Source organism: Rhinopithecus bieti, unplaced genomic scaffold, assembly GCF_001698545.2.
Source record: "Rhinopithecus bieti isolate Rb0 unplaced genomic scaffold, ASM169854v2 scaffold_35856, whole genome shotgun sequence".
Lineage (NCBI taxonomy): Eukaryota > Metazoa > Chordata > Mammalia > Primates > Cercopithecidae > Rhinopithecus > Rhinopithecus bieti.
Window position 1 is genome coordinate 177,915 of NW_016815820.1, and position 18,028 is coordinate 195,942.

General features: G+C 39.3%; 1 protein-coding gene across 1 annotated transcript in view; it reads left to right on the plus strand.

Moving 5' to 3' along the window:
* The window catches only part of SPAG9 (sperm associated antigen 9), a 160,650-nt gene that overhangs the window by 43,470 nt on the left and 99,152 nt on the right, over positions 1–18,028 (plus strand). Inside the window, exon 3 of the mRNA XM_017853862.1 lies at positions 17,118–17,188. Coding sequence (XP_017709351.1) covers positions 17,118–17,188 — 71 coding nt within the window. The remainder of the gene's footprint in view (positions 1–17,117; positions 17,189–18,028) is intronic.

Consider the following 18,028-nt stretch of genomic DNA (forward strand, 5'->3'; position numbering starts at 1 on the left):
GTTAATTAATACGAACCTTAAGGAAAAGTCTGTAATTGATATTATGTGGAATAAGGAAGTTGTGAATTGAGAAAGCCTTGGTGCTTTTCAAGTGTGTAAGGAGTGTAATCAACTTTGCTGTTCATAGTGTGACAGTAATAGGTCTTTGTCAGAAAGTACTTTTTATATTCATCGTCTCTGTTGTGTGTTGTGTATTTCTATCTTGTATGCCAAATATTATCTAAAATTTGAGTCAAGCAAGTATAGATATTTTAATACAGTTGAAAATATTAAACTAGTCCAGTATGCCTAGCATTCTGCCTAGGTGTGGTTGTGGTACACAAGAGTACGATATGGTCCTTGTGGTCAAAGAAATCGTAGTTTGGTGTGGGGAGGAAGGGGAAGATTATGTATATGGCCTACTAGTCTTTTTTCCCTATATATTATGTTTTTATATCATTGCAGTTGGAATGTATATTTAATTCGTATCTTTTCCTTAACATTATCTTAAGTATTTTTCCTTGTTGTATAATCTTTGTTATTATTTTTTATGTCCACATAAATCCACCATCCAGAAGCTATGCCATCTATTAACAATTTTTGTTTTCCCTGAGGACTATGCTTTAGTTTTTCCTCTAATGAGAATTATTTAATGGCCACTGCATTTTTTACCATGGCAACCCAGAAACAGAACAAAAGTTGAAATGCAACCATAACAACTGGTTTGAACCTTACCTGGTTGGCATATTTAAATTGTTTTTTTTCTTGATCCACGTTTTATACATGTATAATGAATATATTATGCTCTGTTGTTAGCTATCTCAAATCCTTTGTGGAATGAAGAGGTGACTCGGTAAAATAAATGTAAGAAACTTAAAATACAAAAACCAAAAACTTCTGTTGGTTGGTTGGTCATTTTTCCTGGTATACTGAATCATATTGCAGTAAATATTTTTTTACATCTACAAGTTTTCCCTTCTGTTGGTAGTTTTCTTAGAATATATTTAAGGAAGTAGGTCAAGGAACTTTAGTGGTTCTTGGCATATAATAGTTTGGCCATTTCTAATGTGAATAGAATTGGAGAAGTAAGGGTTAGTAGCAAATTCCATTTTGCTTGTCATAACTTATGAATTTGAACCATTATTTACAACATATTAGCACACACAGCTGATATAGAATCATCTATTATTTGATTCTCTCTTAGGAAGCTTCTGTTACCCTCAGGCTTCTTGAATTTACAACAAGTTATTTTCCCTGAGTATAGAGCCATTGCCTTTTGTGGAGAAGATGAAAAGATTTAGATGGCAGTTTTTTTTTTTTTTTTTTTTTGAGTGGGTACTTCTTAATTTGGTGGCTATGTTTTTGGAAGGAGTAATGTTTTTTTTTTTTTTTTTTTTAAGAGATGAGGGTCTAATTCCTGTGTTTAAGCGATCCTCCCACCTCAGCCCTCCTGGGTAGCTGAGATTACAGGCGCATGCCACTCCACCCATGGCTATGATTTTAAGCTATTATATTTAGACTCTTCTTTAATTCCGTCCTTCCTTCTTTTAAATGAAAATTCATCTTTTTGAATTAAATGGAAAAATGTTGGCACTGAAGTGAAATGTATTAGATCCTTATACTCTGATGTTTCTACCCTTTTCGTCCCCATATAACATTCCTTTGCTTTTACATCTTGTATCAAGATCTTAGTCTAATAAAACACCTTCAAGCCTTCACTTTGAAACATTATTATGGGAAGGAAAACACTTCTTATTTCTTGGTCATAAGAATAAACACTCCACTAGGTAGAAAGTTGGGGGAGATATTAACATAAACAATAACGTAATTTTTATTTTAAAGGAATAAATGGCTTAAAACAGACCTTCAACACGAGGTGATTGACAGATTAAGAGTTTTCACAGCACATAAACCATTTTAAAGTTGCCAGGTGTCATTTCATGTCAAAGTTAATATTTGAAAGAGCCTAAATATTTTCTGTCACTGTTTTTCAAATCACCTAAAAAAATACATTCAGGCTTGTACAAAACTTTATCAGATCCTTTACTGTGCTTCATGATTAGCAATGAATGTTAGTATTTTGAAAAAATTGAATAATACTGTAATAGGACACTTTTTCCATTTTAGTTCTATCTCAATAGGCAATTCCTTCTACATAATTTTAAGAATGATAAAAGTAGATTACAATGATTATATATATTTTAATGATCATATGTATTTTTGTTGAAAGTATTTTTTTAATGAGGCAGCTTTAGGAGTTTGAATTATATCTTTTGGTTTTAAAAGAATAGGAAGTTAATTACTTAGAAAGCTACTTTTAGTCTGTTTAATCAGAATCTAGTTTTTTGCAATACTAAGAATATATGTTTAATAAACAATATATAGCAGCTGTTTCTTATTTAGAGTCTCCATATGAGTGGGAAAGTAGAAAATTAGGCACAAGATAGTTTTTGCAAACACTAACATTACTTCTGCTTCATTAGGTAATACTTGTGGTCTTTAGCTGTTTTATGTTTTATTATCTGTATTTGGGCTCTTTGATTTTTATAGTCTAGTGTTGTCTATTGAGAACCTTAAAGTTGTAATTTATAATTAATATCTAGAACTAAAGGTATCAGAAAATTAAGTTTATGAGTAAGAGTTAAAGGATGTCTGGTGATTTGCTTAGAGAACAGGGAAAATATGAATAATTTGATTATTCCTTCAAACATATAAAGAGATGGATAAGGAGCATAGCAAGCTGTTTATCTGTTATTTTGGAAGATAAAGTGAGAGAAAATGAATTTTTTGGCTTTGGTTGGTCATGAGGAAGTATTTCTTGGCCATGAGGGTGATACACAGGAATATGTGCAGAGATAAAGCGTGGACTGTCCCTACATAGAGACTTCAGGTAGGAGAAGCATCAACTTTGTTGTGGATGGCTTAGATAACATCTTCAAGACAGGGATCTGTCGGATCACTAGAAGTTTCTACCGCTGGAATTCTTTGAAGTTATCCTACTCTGTTTTGAGAATATAATCATTGATTCATGGTAGCTTTAAAATATATTATTTCACATTGTGTCATTGATTAATAACATATAATACCTGAAAATTTTTTGAAGTTGAGAGACATGGGAAAGGACTTGGTTGGTGAGGAGAGGTTATTACTGTTTTGATGTGGTTGTCTGAGATTTCTTTGCTCTTAAGTCAGCCTTGCTTACCTTTTGGGACTTCTGATGCTAAATTGTTCAAGGAGAAGTTTCTGAAAGACCACATGTCAGTCTTCTGAGGCCCAGCAATAGTTGGACTATCTGCCTTCCAGGAACAGTAAAAACTGATGATTCCTTTTGAGAAGGCAAATAATGAGTTGGATATGGCATTCTAGCAGGTCTGTTTCTCTTTCTTCCCCCCGTAGGCCTATCAGCAGTCTGATGGGGCAGAAGACAACAGAGATGGAAGGTGTTCCAAACTTGGCAAAGGCCATCAATCTCAGGAGGTAAGCTCTGATTTTGAGCCGGCAGAGCAGGTGGCTCTTCCTGCCTTAATCTTATCCTCTTGCTTTTTGGAAAGATGGATAGAAAGAGCGCTCAAAATGAGGCTGAAGTATCTCCATTCATTATTATAAAGGGAAAATTTAGGATTTGTCTTTTGATAGTTCTTTTTTCTTGCCCCTCACTTTTTTTTCTTTTAGGTAACATGATTTGCCTTTTTTTTTTTTTAACTCCCCAGAAAATTAGCAATTTTTAAAATGACAGTCACTTATCAGTTGTTTTGGGATAGGTAGGATGAACAGAATCTTGTTTATTTCCAGTTAATCTCGGCTTGGAGCTAGTTTTGATGAGTAAAATGACAAGGATTTAGAATTTTCCCTGAGATCATTTTGAAGTTTAGGTTTACGTGGAACTATTAAACATGAAATGATCTTTTAATACACTTCAGATGGAATGCAACAATATAGGTATAGGTTAACTTCATGGTACTTGAGGCTTTTGAGGATGTCTATAGTCCTTGCCCAGGTGGACTTTTCTTTCCTTCTTTCTCCTTCCCTTCTGCTTCCTTTACTTTTCCCTTTAACTGATTCCTTAGTGGCATTCGGGACTTTAAAGAAATGGCTCTTCCACGTGTTAAAATGCCTTCTCAAAAATGTTTATACTACCTTATGGGACTTAGGCCTTGAGTAAGCTGAGTTCATTGGGTATGTTGTTGTACTGTGTTACTGTAAGTATTTTCAGAAAAGAAAGGTTCTGAATTTGTATTATTTGATCTCGGTGTATGTGTGTATATTTTCTATGTTTTATATGATCAATTATATATGATCTTTGTATTACATGATTTATATTATAAGTACCTACAAAGATAATACTAAAATTTAGAATTGCAGTATAGGTAAAGAAAACATGAAATACAGAAAGTCATAAAATAGTTTCTGTTCAGGTTCTTGCTGTAGGTGTTAGGCAGGAGAGAATATACCACCAGAATAGCATTCAGAAAATCATTTATAATAACAGACATAAACTATCCTTTTTTTCTTTTTTTTTTGAGATGGACTCTTGCTGTGTCGCCAGGCTGGAGTGCAGTGGTGCAATCTTGCCTTACTGCAGCCCCCACATCCCGGATTCTAGCGATTTCCCTGCCTCAGCCTCCCTAGTAGCTAGGACTACAGGCATGTGCCACCATGCCTGGCTAATTTTTTGTATTTTAGTAGGGAGGGGGTTTCACCGTGTTGGCCAGGATGATCTTGATCTCCTGACCTCGTGATCCGCCTGCCTTGGCCTCCCAAAGTGCTGGGATTACAAGCGTGAGCCATGGCGCCTGGTCTTTTTTTTTTTTTTTTTTTTTTTTTTTTTTTTTTTTGCGACAGAGTCTTTCTCCATCACCCAGCCTGGAGTGCAATGTCATGCTCTCGGCCCAGTGCAGCCTCCACTTCCTGGGTTCAAGCAATTCTTCTGTCTCAGCCTCCCGAGTAGCCAAAGTAAACTATTCTTAAAACATATTGGGGACTGGAGGCAATGGCTCACGCCTCTAATTTCAGTATTTTGGAAAGCCGAGGAGGGAGGAGTGCTTGAGACCAGGATTTCAAGACCAGCCTGGGCAACATAGTGAGACCTTGTCTCTACAGAAAATCAAAATATTATCTTGGCCTGGTGGCACACGCCTATAGTGCCAACTGCTTGGGAGGATCACTTGAACCTGGAGGATTGCTTCAGCCCAGGAAGTGAAGGCTGCAGTGAGCTGTGATTGTGTCATTGTACTCCAGCCTGGGAAACAGAATGAGACCCTGTCTCGAGGGAAAAAAAAAAAAGCATAATGGGGTAACATACCTTTGAGAATTTGGACTGCTAACTTTTAAGAGGATTTCAGTACATGTTTATAAGCTGATATATGTTAAGCTAACTGTAGTTGCTATAGCGAACTAGCCACAAAAATTATATATAATGACTCAAATGTTATTTCTTGCTTATGTAAAGTTTAAAAAGTGGATGTTTCAGATAAGTGGGTGGCTTTTGTGAAGACATGGGCATTTTCCACTTTATAGCTTCTAAGTTTGTCTTACCTGCATTAAGTTGGAGGAAGTAAAGGGCATGGAGCATCGTGTGTGGAGGGTTTTTACTGGACCAGGTCTAGGAGTAGCACACATCACTTTTACTACTACTTGATAGGCTATAACTCAGTCAGAGGCTACCTGCTTCTGCAGGGGCTAGGATGGATAGCCTAGCCTTTTGTCCAAGCAAAAGGGGAAACTGTTTTTGTTAACATCTGGCCAGTCTTTGCCTCAGCTTAACAGCCTTAGTAGGGGCCATTAGTGTGTTATTTTGCCCAAGTGTTGAGGCAAAGGATTGGTTGTACCTAAGGCTTAGCAACCATCTGCCTGTTCTTTCTCCTGTGAATTATCTGAGGAAGATATTCATTTCATTAAATGTCCTTCTCTTATAGCATAAATGTTGAGATTTTCTTTTTGATCCCTTACCATTTGACTTTTTTCTTTAAAAAATAGGTTATTAAATTAAGAAGTAATTTCCTCATGCTTGCGTTAAGGGATAGGTTTCAAATGACCCTTTTAAAAATTGAAATCCAGGCTGGGCGTGGTGGTTCGTGCCTATAATTCCAGCACTTTGGGAGCCAGGAGGATCGCTTGAGCCCAGGAGTTCATAACCAGGCTGGGCAAAAATAGCAAGACCCTGTCTCTTTTTAAAAATAAAATTGAAAATTGAAATCTAATTCACATATCATAAAATCCACCATTTTATTTCATTTATTTATATATATATTTTTTGAGATGGAATTTTGTTCTAGTTGCCTAGGCTGGAGTAAAATGGTGCGATCTTGGCTCACTGCAACCTCCACCTCCCAGATTCAAGCAATTCTCTTGCCTCAGCCTCCCGAGTAGCTGGGATTACAGGTGCCTGCCACCACGCCCAGCTAATTTTTTTGTGTTTTTAGTAGAGATGGGGTTTCAGCATGTTGGCCAGGCTGGTCTCGAACTCCTGATCTCAGGTGATCTGTCCTCCTTGGCCTCCCAAAGTGTTGGGATTACAGGCGTGAACCACCACACCTGGCCAAAATTCACCATTTTGAAGTGTACAATTCAGCAGTTTTTAGTACAGTTTTCAAGGTTGTACAACCACCACCACTAATTCCAGAACATTTCTATGACCCCAAAAAGAACCACCCCTCATACCTGTTACACTTACTCCTGCTTTTCTGCTTCCCCTAGTCCCTGAAAACCACTAAGCTAATTTTGTCTCTATAAATTTGCCTGTTCTGGACATTTCTTTCTTTTTTTTTTTTTTGAGCCAGAGTCTTGCTCTGTCGCCCAGAGTGGAGTGCAGTGGCGCGATCCTTGGCTCACTGCAAGGTCCGCCTCCCGGGTTCAAGTGATTCTTGTGCCTCAGCCTCCTGAGTAGCTGGGACTACAGGCGCCCGCCACAACGCCCAGCTAATTTTTTTGTGTGTGTTTTTAGTAGAGATGAGGTTTCACTGTGTTAGCCAGGATGATCTCAATCTCCTGACCTCGTGATCCACCCACCCGCCTTGGCCTCCCAAAGTCCTGAGATTACAGGCGTGAGCCACTGTGCCCAGCCAGGACATTTCATAATAATAGAATCATACAATATATGGTCTTTTGTGACTGGCTTTTTTCACCTAGCATAAAGGTTCATTGATGTTGTAGCATATGTCAAGTACTTTCTTCCTTTTCATAACTGAATAATATTCTTTTATGGGATACCCTCCACTCCTGTTTCAATTGCCTATATATCCTGCCAGAGCTAGAAACAACCAAAACTCTAACTTTGCTATCTGAAAGTCTGTAGTAATATAGTTTTGAAGAGTTGAGTATAATGAACAACCACTTTGGGAAGATATTCCTTGGGTTTCCTCTTGGCATCTTGACTTGTTTAGTTCCTAGTTCATAAATGGGTAAGTAGATAACTTAATGTTTGAACCATCTTTACAGTGCTGTGGTTGCCGACTACGAGTTGGTAGTATATTAGTCATCTTGTTTTATTTGTATGATTAGCTATCAGTGACACGTCTGAATATAACTAAGTAGAATGATAAACCTGTTTGATTTTAATGGGAAAGATAAATGAATTAGTTAAGGGTGTTGAGTAAGTAGACTGAGGTGAACAGGCTCTAATTTACTCATTTACTGAAGTGGAGAGAAAGATGGAAGTGGATAATACTTATGCTAGAGGATAATATTTACGTCTAATTTATGTAGATATTTTAACCCTGAGATAATTTGTCTGCTTTTATTTTTTAAAATTCCATTTTATTATTATTTTATTTATTTATTTATTTTTGAGATGGAGTCTGGGTCTGTCACCCAGGCTGGAGTGCAATGGCACGATCTTGGCTCACTGCAACCTCTGCCTCCCAGGTTCAAGCAATTCTCCTGTCTCAGCCTCCCAAGTAGCTGGGATTACAGGCATGTGCCACCACGTCCGGCTGATTTTTGTTTTTAGTAGAGACAGGATTTCCCCATGTTGGCCAGGCTGGTCTCAAACTCCTGACCTCAGGTGATCCACCCACCTTGGCCTCCCAAAGTGCTGGGATTACAGGTGTGAGCCACCATGCCTGGCCTGCTTTTATTTTAGATGTTGCAAAATTCAGTATTTTGCCTGTTATTTAACAGGTTACAGACAAAATACATTTATATAAAAAGCTGAGACGGAGGTTAATTTACGTTACTTTATGATTTATTTTGTATCAAAAACTTAGCGAAAAGATAGACGTCATCAGTATACCATTTTTTTTTTTTTGAGATGAAGTCTCATCCTGTGGCCCAGGCTGGAGTGCAGTGGCACAGTTTTGGCTCACTGCAACCTCCACCTCACAGGTTCAAACGATCCTCCTGCCTCAGCCTCCCAAGTAGCTGAGATTACAGGCATGCACCACCATGCCCAGCTAAATTTTTCTGTATTTTTAGTAGAGATGGGGTTTTGCCATTTTGGCCAGGCTGGTCTTGAACTCCTGACCTCTGGAGATACGCCCTCCTCGGCTTCCCAAAGTGTTGGGATTGCAGGCATGAACCACTGCGCCCGACCAGCATACAAGTTTCTAATATGTAACAGTAGGTTGAAAATATCTTAAAATACCACTCTCTGTGCATTAAAAACATGAAATTTTGTGTGTGAGAGAGATAGTAAATGTTTAAGGCCTGTACTTTTGAGACCTTTAGCTCTTATGAAAATAACAAGCATAAACTATGGTAATCTAGACAATGGAATGTTAGTACTAAAAAGAATTAAACTATTCGTCCAGGAAAAGACGTGGAGTAGGTTGTGTGTGGTGGCTCACGCCTGTAATCCCAGCACTTTGAGAGGCGGAGGTGGGTGGATCTCCTGAGGTCAGGAGTTCGAGACTAGCCTGGCAAACATGGCGAAACCCTGTGTCTACTAAAATACAAAAATTAGCCAGGCGTGGTGGTGGGTGCCTGTATTCCCAGCTACTTGGAAGGCTGAGGCACAAGAATTGCTTGAACCTGGCAGGCGGAGGTTGCAGTGAGCTGAGATCATGCCACTACACTCCAGCCTGGGAGGAAGAGCAAGACTGTCTCAAAACAAAACAAAAGATATGGAGGAACCTCAAATGCGTATTACTAAGTGAAAGAAGCCAATCTGAAAAGGCTAGGTACTATATGATTCCAACTATACGACATTCTGGAAAAGGCAAAACTATGGAGACAGTGAAAAGATAATTGATTGTCAAGGTTTGGGAGATGGTAGGGAGGATTAATAGGTGGAGCACAGAGAATTTTTAAGGCAGTGAACCTATTTTGTTTGATACTGTAATGGTGGTTACATGTCATATTTTCGTCAAAAGCTGTAGAGTATACAACACCAAGAGTGGACCCTAATGTAACTGATATACTTTGGGTGATAAGCATGTGTCAGTGTAGGGTCATCGATTGTAACAAGTATACCACTCTGATTCTAGATGTTGATGATAGGAGAGGTTGCCTGTGTAGGGGGGCTGCAAATATGTGGAAATTTTCTGTACTTCCATTCAATTTTGCTGTGACCCTAAAACTGCTCTAAAAATGAAGTCTATTAAAAAAAAATTAACAAAAGGGACAAGTCATCTGTAACTCCAGGTAGTTTGCATGTGCTTAATGCCCCTTTTCTGTGATAAATGGTTGCTATTAAATAAAAAAATACAGATATGTATGTATATTATTTATATGAGATTAGTAAATATAACCATTTCACCTTTTGAAAGAGATGGTTAGAGAACGGATTGATAGTTTATCAAATGTTATTTTGAGGCAAAAGTAAGACTGTGATGCCAAATGGAAGTAAATTTAGCAAAAAGTAACCCTGATGGGTTAGAAAGCTGTGAATGGAGGCTGAAGGAATTAATGATAGAAATAATTCAAAATGCTCAAGGAGAACAAAATGATTACTAGAACTTTAAGGAATTTTTATGGCTGAACCTAAGCTAATGTGAACAATGGTCATATTCTTTAGCTAAATATTGGAAATCTCCCAAAATTAGTGCTATATTGTGGTATGTGTCTCCTTCCCACAAGCCTTTTTTTTTTTTTTTTTTTTTTTTTTTTGGGAGACAGAGTTTTGCTCTTGTTGCCCAGGCTGGGGTGCAGTGTTGCCATCTCGGCTCACTGCAACCTCCACCTCCCAGGTTCAAGTGATTCTCCTGCCTCAGCCTTCCGAGTAGCTAGGATTACAGGCTTGCACCACCACGCCCAGCTAATTTTTGTATTAGTAGTAGAGACAGGGTTTCACCACGTTGGCCAGGCTGGTCTCGAACTTCTGACCTCAGGTGATCTGCCCGCCTTGGCCTCTCAAAGTGCTGGGATTACAGGTTTGAGCCACTGCTCCTGGCCTGATCTCACTATTAAGTGGTGTACATTTGACAACAAAGCAATGCAAACAGACATTGATTAGGAAGCTGGCATAGAATCAGTCAGGACCTGATTTTGTTTTGTGGCATTATAATGTTTTGTTCTGTAAGGTATAAACCCAGCTCTGACCAAGTCAGTTGACAAACACCTTGTATAAAAACTTCTCTCAGCTGGGCGCGGTGGCTCATGCCTGTAATCCCAGCACTTTGGGAGGCCGAGGTGGGTGAATCACGAGGTCAGGAGATCGAGTCCTGACCAACATGGTAAAACCCCATCTCTAAGATCGAGACCATCCTGACCAACATGGTAAAACCCCATCTATACTAAAAATACAAAAATTAGCTGGGTGTGGTGGTGCGCGCCTATAATCCCAGCTACTCAGGGAGGCTGAGCAGGAGAATCACTTCAACCAGGGAGGTAGAGGTTGCAGTGAGCCGAGATTGCGCCATTGCACTCCAGCCTGGGACAGAGCGAGACTCTGTCTCAAGGATAAAAAAAAAAGCTTCTCTCTGAGGTTTACCTAATGGTATTAGTCAGCTAGGGCTGCCATAACAAAATGTTACAGACTAGGTGGCTTCAATAGCAGAAATTTATTTCTCACAGTCTGGAGGCTGGAAATCTGAGATCCATAATACAAGCAGATTTGGTTTCTCCTGAGGCCTTTCTCCTTAGCTTGCAGGTGGCTGCCTTACCTCTGTGTCCTAACGTGGCCTTTTCCCTATCTCTTGCTGTTATAAGGATACCAGCCCTTTGGATCAGGGCCCACCCTAATTACCTCATTCAACCTTAATTACCTACCTTCCTCTGCCTTTAAAAAAAAAAAAAAGACAGAGTCCCACTCTGTCGCTCAGGCTGGAGTGCATTGGTGCAATCTCAGCTCACAGCAACCTCTGTCTCCCAGATTCAAGCGATCCTCCTGCCTCAACCTCCCGAGTAGCTAGGATTACTGTTATTTGCCATGACGCCTGGCTAATTTTTGTATTTTTAGTAGAGATGGGGTTTCACCATGTTGGCCAGGCTGGTCTTGAACTCCTGCCCTGGTAATCCACCTGCCTCGGCCTCCCAAAGTGCTGGGATTACAGGTGTGAGCCACCGCGCCTGGCCCTTAATTTTCTTCTTAAAGGCTCTATTCCCCAGATGCAGTCATATCGGGAGCTAGAGCTTCAACCTATGAATTTGGGGGATGAGGGAGGGCAATTCAGTCCGTAACAGTTAGGTCAGGAAGTAAGAGTTCTCCATGGGGATGGGGAACAAAGAGTGTTGTGACTTGACAGTCAGATCCAGAAAAGTCTTATAGACCATTGTAAGAATTTTTTTTTTCCTTTTTAGAATGAAATCGGAAGCACTGAAGTTTTGAGTGGTTGGTCACTATTTGATTCCATCTCTATTTTGAGAATATAGGAAACAAAGACTAAGTAGAGAAACTAGTCAGGAGACGCGGATTATTATTGTAATAACCTAAGCAAGAGATGATGTCTTGGGTCAAGGTGAGAGTGATGAAGGTGGTAAAAAGTGGTGAGATTCTGTTTGTTTGTTTGTTTGTGTTTTGAGACGGAGTCTCACTCTGTCGCCAGGCTGGAGTTGCAGTGGCACAGTCTCGGCTCACTGCAACCTCTGCCTCCTGGGTTCAAGTGATTCTCCTGCTTCAGCCTCCCAAGCAGCTGGGATTACAGGCGTGCGCCACCACGCCCAGCTCATTTTTCTATTTTTAGTAGAGATGGGGTTTCACCATGGTGGCCAGGACGGTCTCGATCTCTTGACCTCGCGATCTGCTCGCCTTGGCCTCCTAAAGTGCTGGGATTACAGGTGTGAGCCACTGTGCCCAGTGATTCTGACTTATTTTGAAACATAGAATAAACAGAATTTGCTGATAGACTGGATACGTGATACGAGGGAAAGAGAAAAGCAAAAGGATGACTGCAAGATTTTTGCCTGATTAAGAAGACTGTGTGAAAGAGCAGCTTTGGGGGAGACAGTCCAGTTTTGTGGCTTTGTAGACATCTTACTGTTTTGTGGCATATTGTTTTGTATTTTTTACTTTCAGCAATATATATTCAACATCCTTCCAATTCAGTTCTAGGCACTGTTTTGTGTCAGTACGTACAGATATATACTGCATTTCTTTTGACAGGTATCTCTAATTAATGTTATTTACTTGAAAAACACAGTTTTGGCCAGGCGCTGTGGCTCACGCCTGTAATCCCAGCACTTTGGGAGGCTGAGGTGGGTGGGTCACCTCAGGTCAGGAGTTTGAGACTAGCCTGGCCAACATGGTGAAACCCCATCTCTACTAAAAATACAAAAATTAGTCAGGCATGGTGGCACGCGCCTGGAATCCCAGCTACTTGGGAGGCTGAGGTATGAGAATCACTTGAACCCAGGAGGCAGAGGTTGCAGTGAGCCGAGATCATGCCACTGCATCCCAGCCTGGGTGACAGAGCAAGACTCCATCTCAAACAAACAAAAAAACACATGTTTGTAAGACATGACTTTACAGTGTCATGTTTACAGACACTGCAAAGGAAATACTTTACAAATATTAACTCGCTTAATCCTAATAATCAACTTCGATGTACTGTTACTATTCCTCATTTACAAGTAAGGACACTTAGGCCCAGAGAAGTTAACTTTCCCAAAGTTGCATAACAAAGAAGTAGCAAAGCCACCGCATTGTACTCTATCATATACTTGTCACAGTTTGCTTATCCAGTCTCCCTAATCACAAATTTGAGAGTGGTTCCAATTTGGCTGTTATAAGATACGTTGCATAGGACACCCATTTTAATATCTTCAGGCATTGGTGCAAGTGTCTGTTGGACAAATAAGAGTAGTTATTCCGGGCTGGGTGTGGTGGCTCACACCTGTAATCCTAGCACTTTGGGAGGCTGAGGTGGGTGGATCACTTGAGGTCAGGAGTTCAAGACCAGCCTGGACAACATAGTGAAACCCCATCTCTATTAAAAATAGAAAAAATTAACTGAGCGTGGTGGTGTGTGCTTGTCTGTAGTCCCAGATACTTGGGAGGCTGAGGCACAAGAACTGCTTGATCCCAGGAGGCAGAGGTTGCAGTGAGCTGGGTACTCCAGCCTGGGCCATGGAGTGAGACTTTGTCTTAAAAAAAAAAAAAAAAAAATACTGTATCAAAGCTTCAAGGACATTATCTCGTTCTTTTTTTTCTTTGAGACAGTGTTTCCCCTCTGTTGCCCATGCTGGAGTGCTATGATGATGCAATCATGGCTCACTACAACCCCTGCCTCCTGGGCTCAAGCGATTCTCATGCCTCAGCCTCCTGAGTAGCTGGGATTACAGGTGCGTGCCATCACGCCTGGCTAATTTTTGTATTTTTGGTAGAGATGGGGTTTTGCCACATTTGCCAGACTAGTCTCAAAACTCCTGACCTCAAGTGATATGCCCACCTTGGCCTCCCAAAGTCCTGGGAGGTCTGCCTGCCTCGGCCTCCCAAGGTGCTGGGATTACAGGCCATGAACCACTGTACCCAGCCTCGTTCTTCTTTTATTTTCTTTCTTTTCGAGATGGAGTCTGGCTCTGTTACCCAGGCTGGAGTACAGCAGTGCCATCTCCGCCTCCCAGGTTCAAGCAGTTCTCCTACCTCAGCGTCCTGAGTGATTGGGATTACAGGTGCATCCCCCCCGACAGCCAGCTAATTTTTGTATTTTTAGTAGAGATAGGGTTTCACCATGTTGACCAGGCTGTTCTCGAACTTCTGACCTTGTGATCCGCCCACCTTGGCCTCCCAAAGTGCTGGGATTACAGGCGTGAGCCACCACATTTTCTTTATCCAGTCTATTCAGTAACATTTTTGTTCTCTCCCTGAGAATGCTAAAGTCAGAGCAACAAAGGTTGTTTGTTATGGTTCCGCATAGTTTGTTTAAATCCCATTCTACTTGAATTCATAGCCATTGTTGGATAACATAAGGAAGAATGAGTATTCAAGCAGAGGAAAGTGCCTGTGTGAATGGATGCACGTTGTCTTTGAACTGAGGTGGGCTGGGGCTGTACAGACATAAATACATCAGATCACTAACTCCTCCCCAGAGGTAACTACTATCCTGACTTCTAACATTTCAGATTAGTTTTGTGTTATGTCTTTGAATTTTGTATTCGTTTGTTTCTGCTTCTTTCCTTCAGCATCATATTTGTGCCATTGGTCCATGATGTTGTGTGTGGCAATAATTTGTTTATTCACATTATGCAGTATTTCAGTACATGAATATTTATCCATTCTACTCTTGATGAACAGTTGGGTTGTTTTCAGACTGTGCTTCTTTGAATATTGTTTTAAATGCCTTTGGGTGAACAAATATATAGGCTTTCTAGCAATGACATTGTTTTATCATAGGGTTGGCAAACATTCAACTTAATTAAATCTTGTCAAACAGTTTTCAAATTGGGCATACCAAGTTCCGGTGTATGAAACCATATACCATAGTTTATGAAGGTTCCAGTAGTTCCACATCCGCACTAGCACTTGGTGTACTGTGGTTTTCATTGTAGCCATTTAGAAGCATGGTGGTGTTGCATTTTGGTTTCAATGTGCATCTCCCTGACTTGGGTACACATTTTGCTTGGCAGTTTGATGCCTTTGTGTCAAAGTATCTGTGAATGGGTTGTTTCCGTAAGAACAGAGGAAGTTTTTGTTTGAAGCATACTCCCCTCTGCCCAAAGTGAAATCTTAAAGTAAACTCCAATATACAAAACAGATTAAAAGGAGTATTTGCTGAGAAGCAGTATAGCATGGGAATTAAGAACACAGATTCTGGAGCCAGATTCTGATAGGAATCCTTGCTTTGCCATTTCCTATCTGTGTGACTTTGGGCAAGTTACTTAGCTCCTATTTGCTTCGGTTTCCTCATCGCTACCATGGATGTAATAATAATACTTTTATCATAAGGTTAATGTTAGGCTCAAATAAGTTAGTTTATATGCAGTTCTTAGGACTGTATGGTACATAATAAGCACTTGATATTGTTGGCTGCTGTTAATAGTGGTGGTGTTGGTGATATAAATTTATTTATGAATTTATATCATTAGCTGACAAGAATAATAAGGCTCTACTATTGAGCACAAATTTGAAATTGTGGGTTATGAATGATAGTTGGATTTTATTTTAGCCTCAGCATCCAATTTTGTTTTGTTGCACATTATCAATAAAAGAATGATTCAAAAGATGAACAGTTGAAAATAGATATGGTTTGTCCAGTAGTCTCAGAATTCCTTTAAGCTTTTAATCAGCTTAAATGACAAGAAGTAGTAGAAAATGTTTATTTTGAGATTATTAAATATCCATAATTTGCTTGGATTTCCTGTTGTCAAATAAAAATCGTAGAATTAAATTTATTTTAAAAATTAATTTATGGTTTTATCATCTATTATTTTATCATGACACATCTGCATAATAAATTTGCTTATTATCGCTTTCAGCCAAAGGATAAGATGAGCAGAAGATGTACTCATCACTTGCGTGGCATGACAAAATGTGCTCCGTGGGTACTGTAGTGTGTGTTTACTCTGGTGCAAATGTAATAAGCCAACGACACATAGGCTTGAATTAGAAACAAATCAAAACAAAGAGAGCTACAGTTTTCCTAATCACATATTTTCAAGATATTTAAACAAATTATGGTAAGTAAAGGTACACAAACCCAAAATGAATTTTCTGGGCAGCACAAGCTATGTTTTGTTTGGTTTCTGGTGTGTTGATATTAGGAGGCATATAGAACATTCATATATCTGCTGTTGGAGTATTAGTTCATACTAGTTCCTTCTACAGCTGTCCTCCACAGTTACCAGTTGTAGATTACACACAGCCTTGCCTGTTTGCAGCCAGCTGAGCCTTAAACCCAGGGAACATTTTCAACTATGCTAAGGCTTTCCAACAGACATATATGAGTACTTTGACCAACTCCTCTAGCACCAGCTTTATTTCTCCCCAGACTGTCTCCCACTGCTCCTTAGCCAAGTATGGGCTCCTCCAGTCTGGCCAGTCTCCCCTCTGCCTCACCACCACTCTCTGCCTCACCTCTGGCATGGTTTTGTGTTCCCTTCTCTGTAGTAACAGTGTCAGGAATGCTCTCATTACCTTCTTTCTTGAGTACTGTAATTTCATCCTTTGTGGTTCTGTGTGGATACCACCTCCTACCTGAATCATTCCTCTTTGCTGTCAGTTATTCTTTCCTGTGGAATCCTGTCCTGACATTCTGTACCTCAGAATCTATTAATAAAACTTTTTTTTTTTTTTTAAATACCCTAAAGTTGTATTCTGTGAGCACTACCTCAAGTCAGTGCCACTCACAAAACCCATCAGCAGAGGGAGCTAAATAAAAGAAGATGAGTCCCTGAAATTGAGAAGACCTGAAGCCAAAAAAGTGCTTATAAACAATCAACTTTCACAAACTGCCAGTGCTAAAAAAAGAGCTTGAGTAGTGTAGGAAATAAATGATTTGGGCCCTAATCCCAGTTTAAAACTTTGATGAGGTGATTTGTGTTTTTGAAAGAGTTAATTCTGTATCATGTTAAAAAAAAAACTGTTTAGGGGGATGACCTGATAAATATAGGAATATTAGAGAACCAGTGTAATGTATTCCCCTCGTCTGAAAGTTTTCATTACGAAGGATGATGAAATGAAGTCACTGCTTTGTGAAGACTTGCATATGGAACACTGAGTCTGAAAGTTGCTAAGGATTATGGATAGCCCATTCTAAGTTTAAACGTGTACTTTTTCAAGTAAATTTCTTGTTTTGTTTTGATCAAGTGTATGTATTTAATTTCAGTTAGCAGACTTGAAGAAAGAGAAGCAGAACTGAAGAAGGAATATAATGCATTACATCAAAGACACACTGAGGTGGGTTTCTAGGTTTTTCATTACAATGCTATTATTGAGACAAAGAAATGAACCTTAGAAAATATGTCTTAATTTTTCTTTGAAAATCAGAATTTTTTAAAAAAGAATAATTCTTGGGGATTCTTTCAAGAAAACATTAAGTTTCATGTGACATTTACCTAGTTACCAAATGTCAACTTTTCTTGTTTTTTTCTGGAATTAGCTTTTCATGTGGTGAATTAGTATGCTACGGAATAATTGTTATTTGAGGCAGCTATAGTACTTGTTTCCTTGGCTGGCTAAGCAAAAACCTATGTGTACATAATGAAGTTTCTGTGATGCTAAGATGAGAGAAATGATTTGTTTTATTACCAGTTTGGAAATTATGGATTGGTAAGTTATTGGTAAAGGGTCTCTACGTTTGTTATCCAGTGTAAAGGACTTATTTGCATTAAGCTCATAACAAATAATATAAGCACAAATTATAATGCGTTAAATCAAAATAACTAAAAAGTAGGTTTTTTGCATGAGTTTTCAGTATTTTAAGTTAACAGTTTCAGCACACAATCTCCTCAAAGGAAATTAGAAAATGTACTTGAGGAGTCAACAGGCAAACTACAGAATGGGAGAAAATTTTTGCAATCTAGTCATCTGACAAAGGGCTAATATCCAGAACCTACAAAGAACTCAAACAAATTTACAAGAAAAAAACAAACAACCCCATCAAAAAGTGGGCAAAAGATATGAACAGACACTTCTCAAAAGAAGACATTTATGCAGCCGACAGACACATGAAAAAATGCTCATCATCACTGGCCATCAGAGAAATGCAAATCAAAACCACAATGAGATACCATCTCA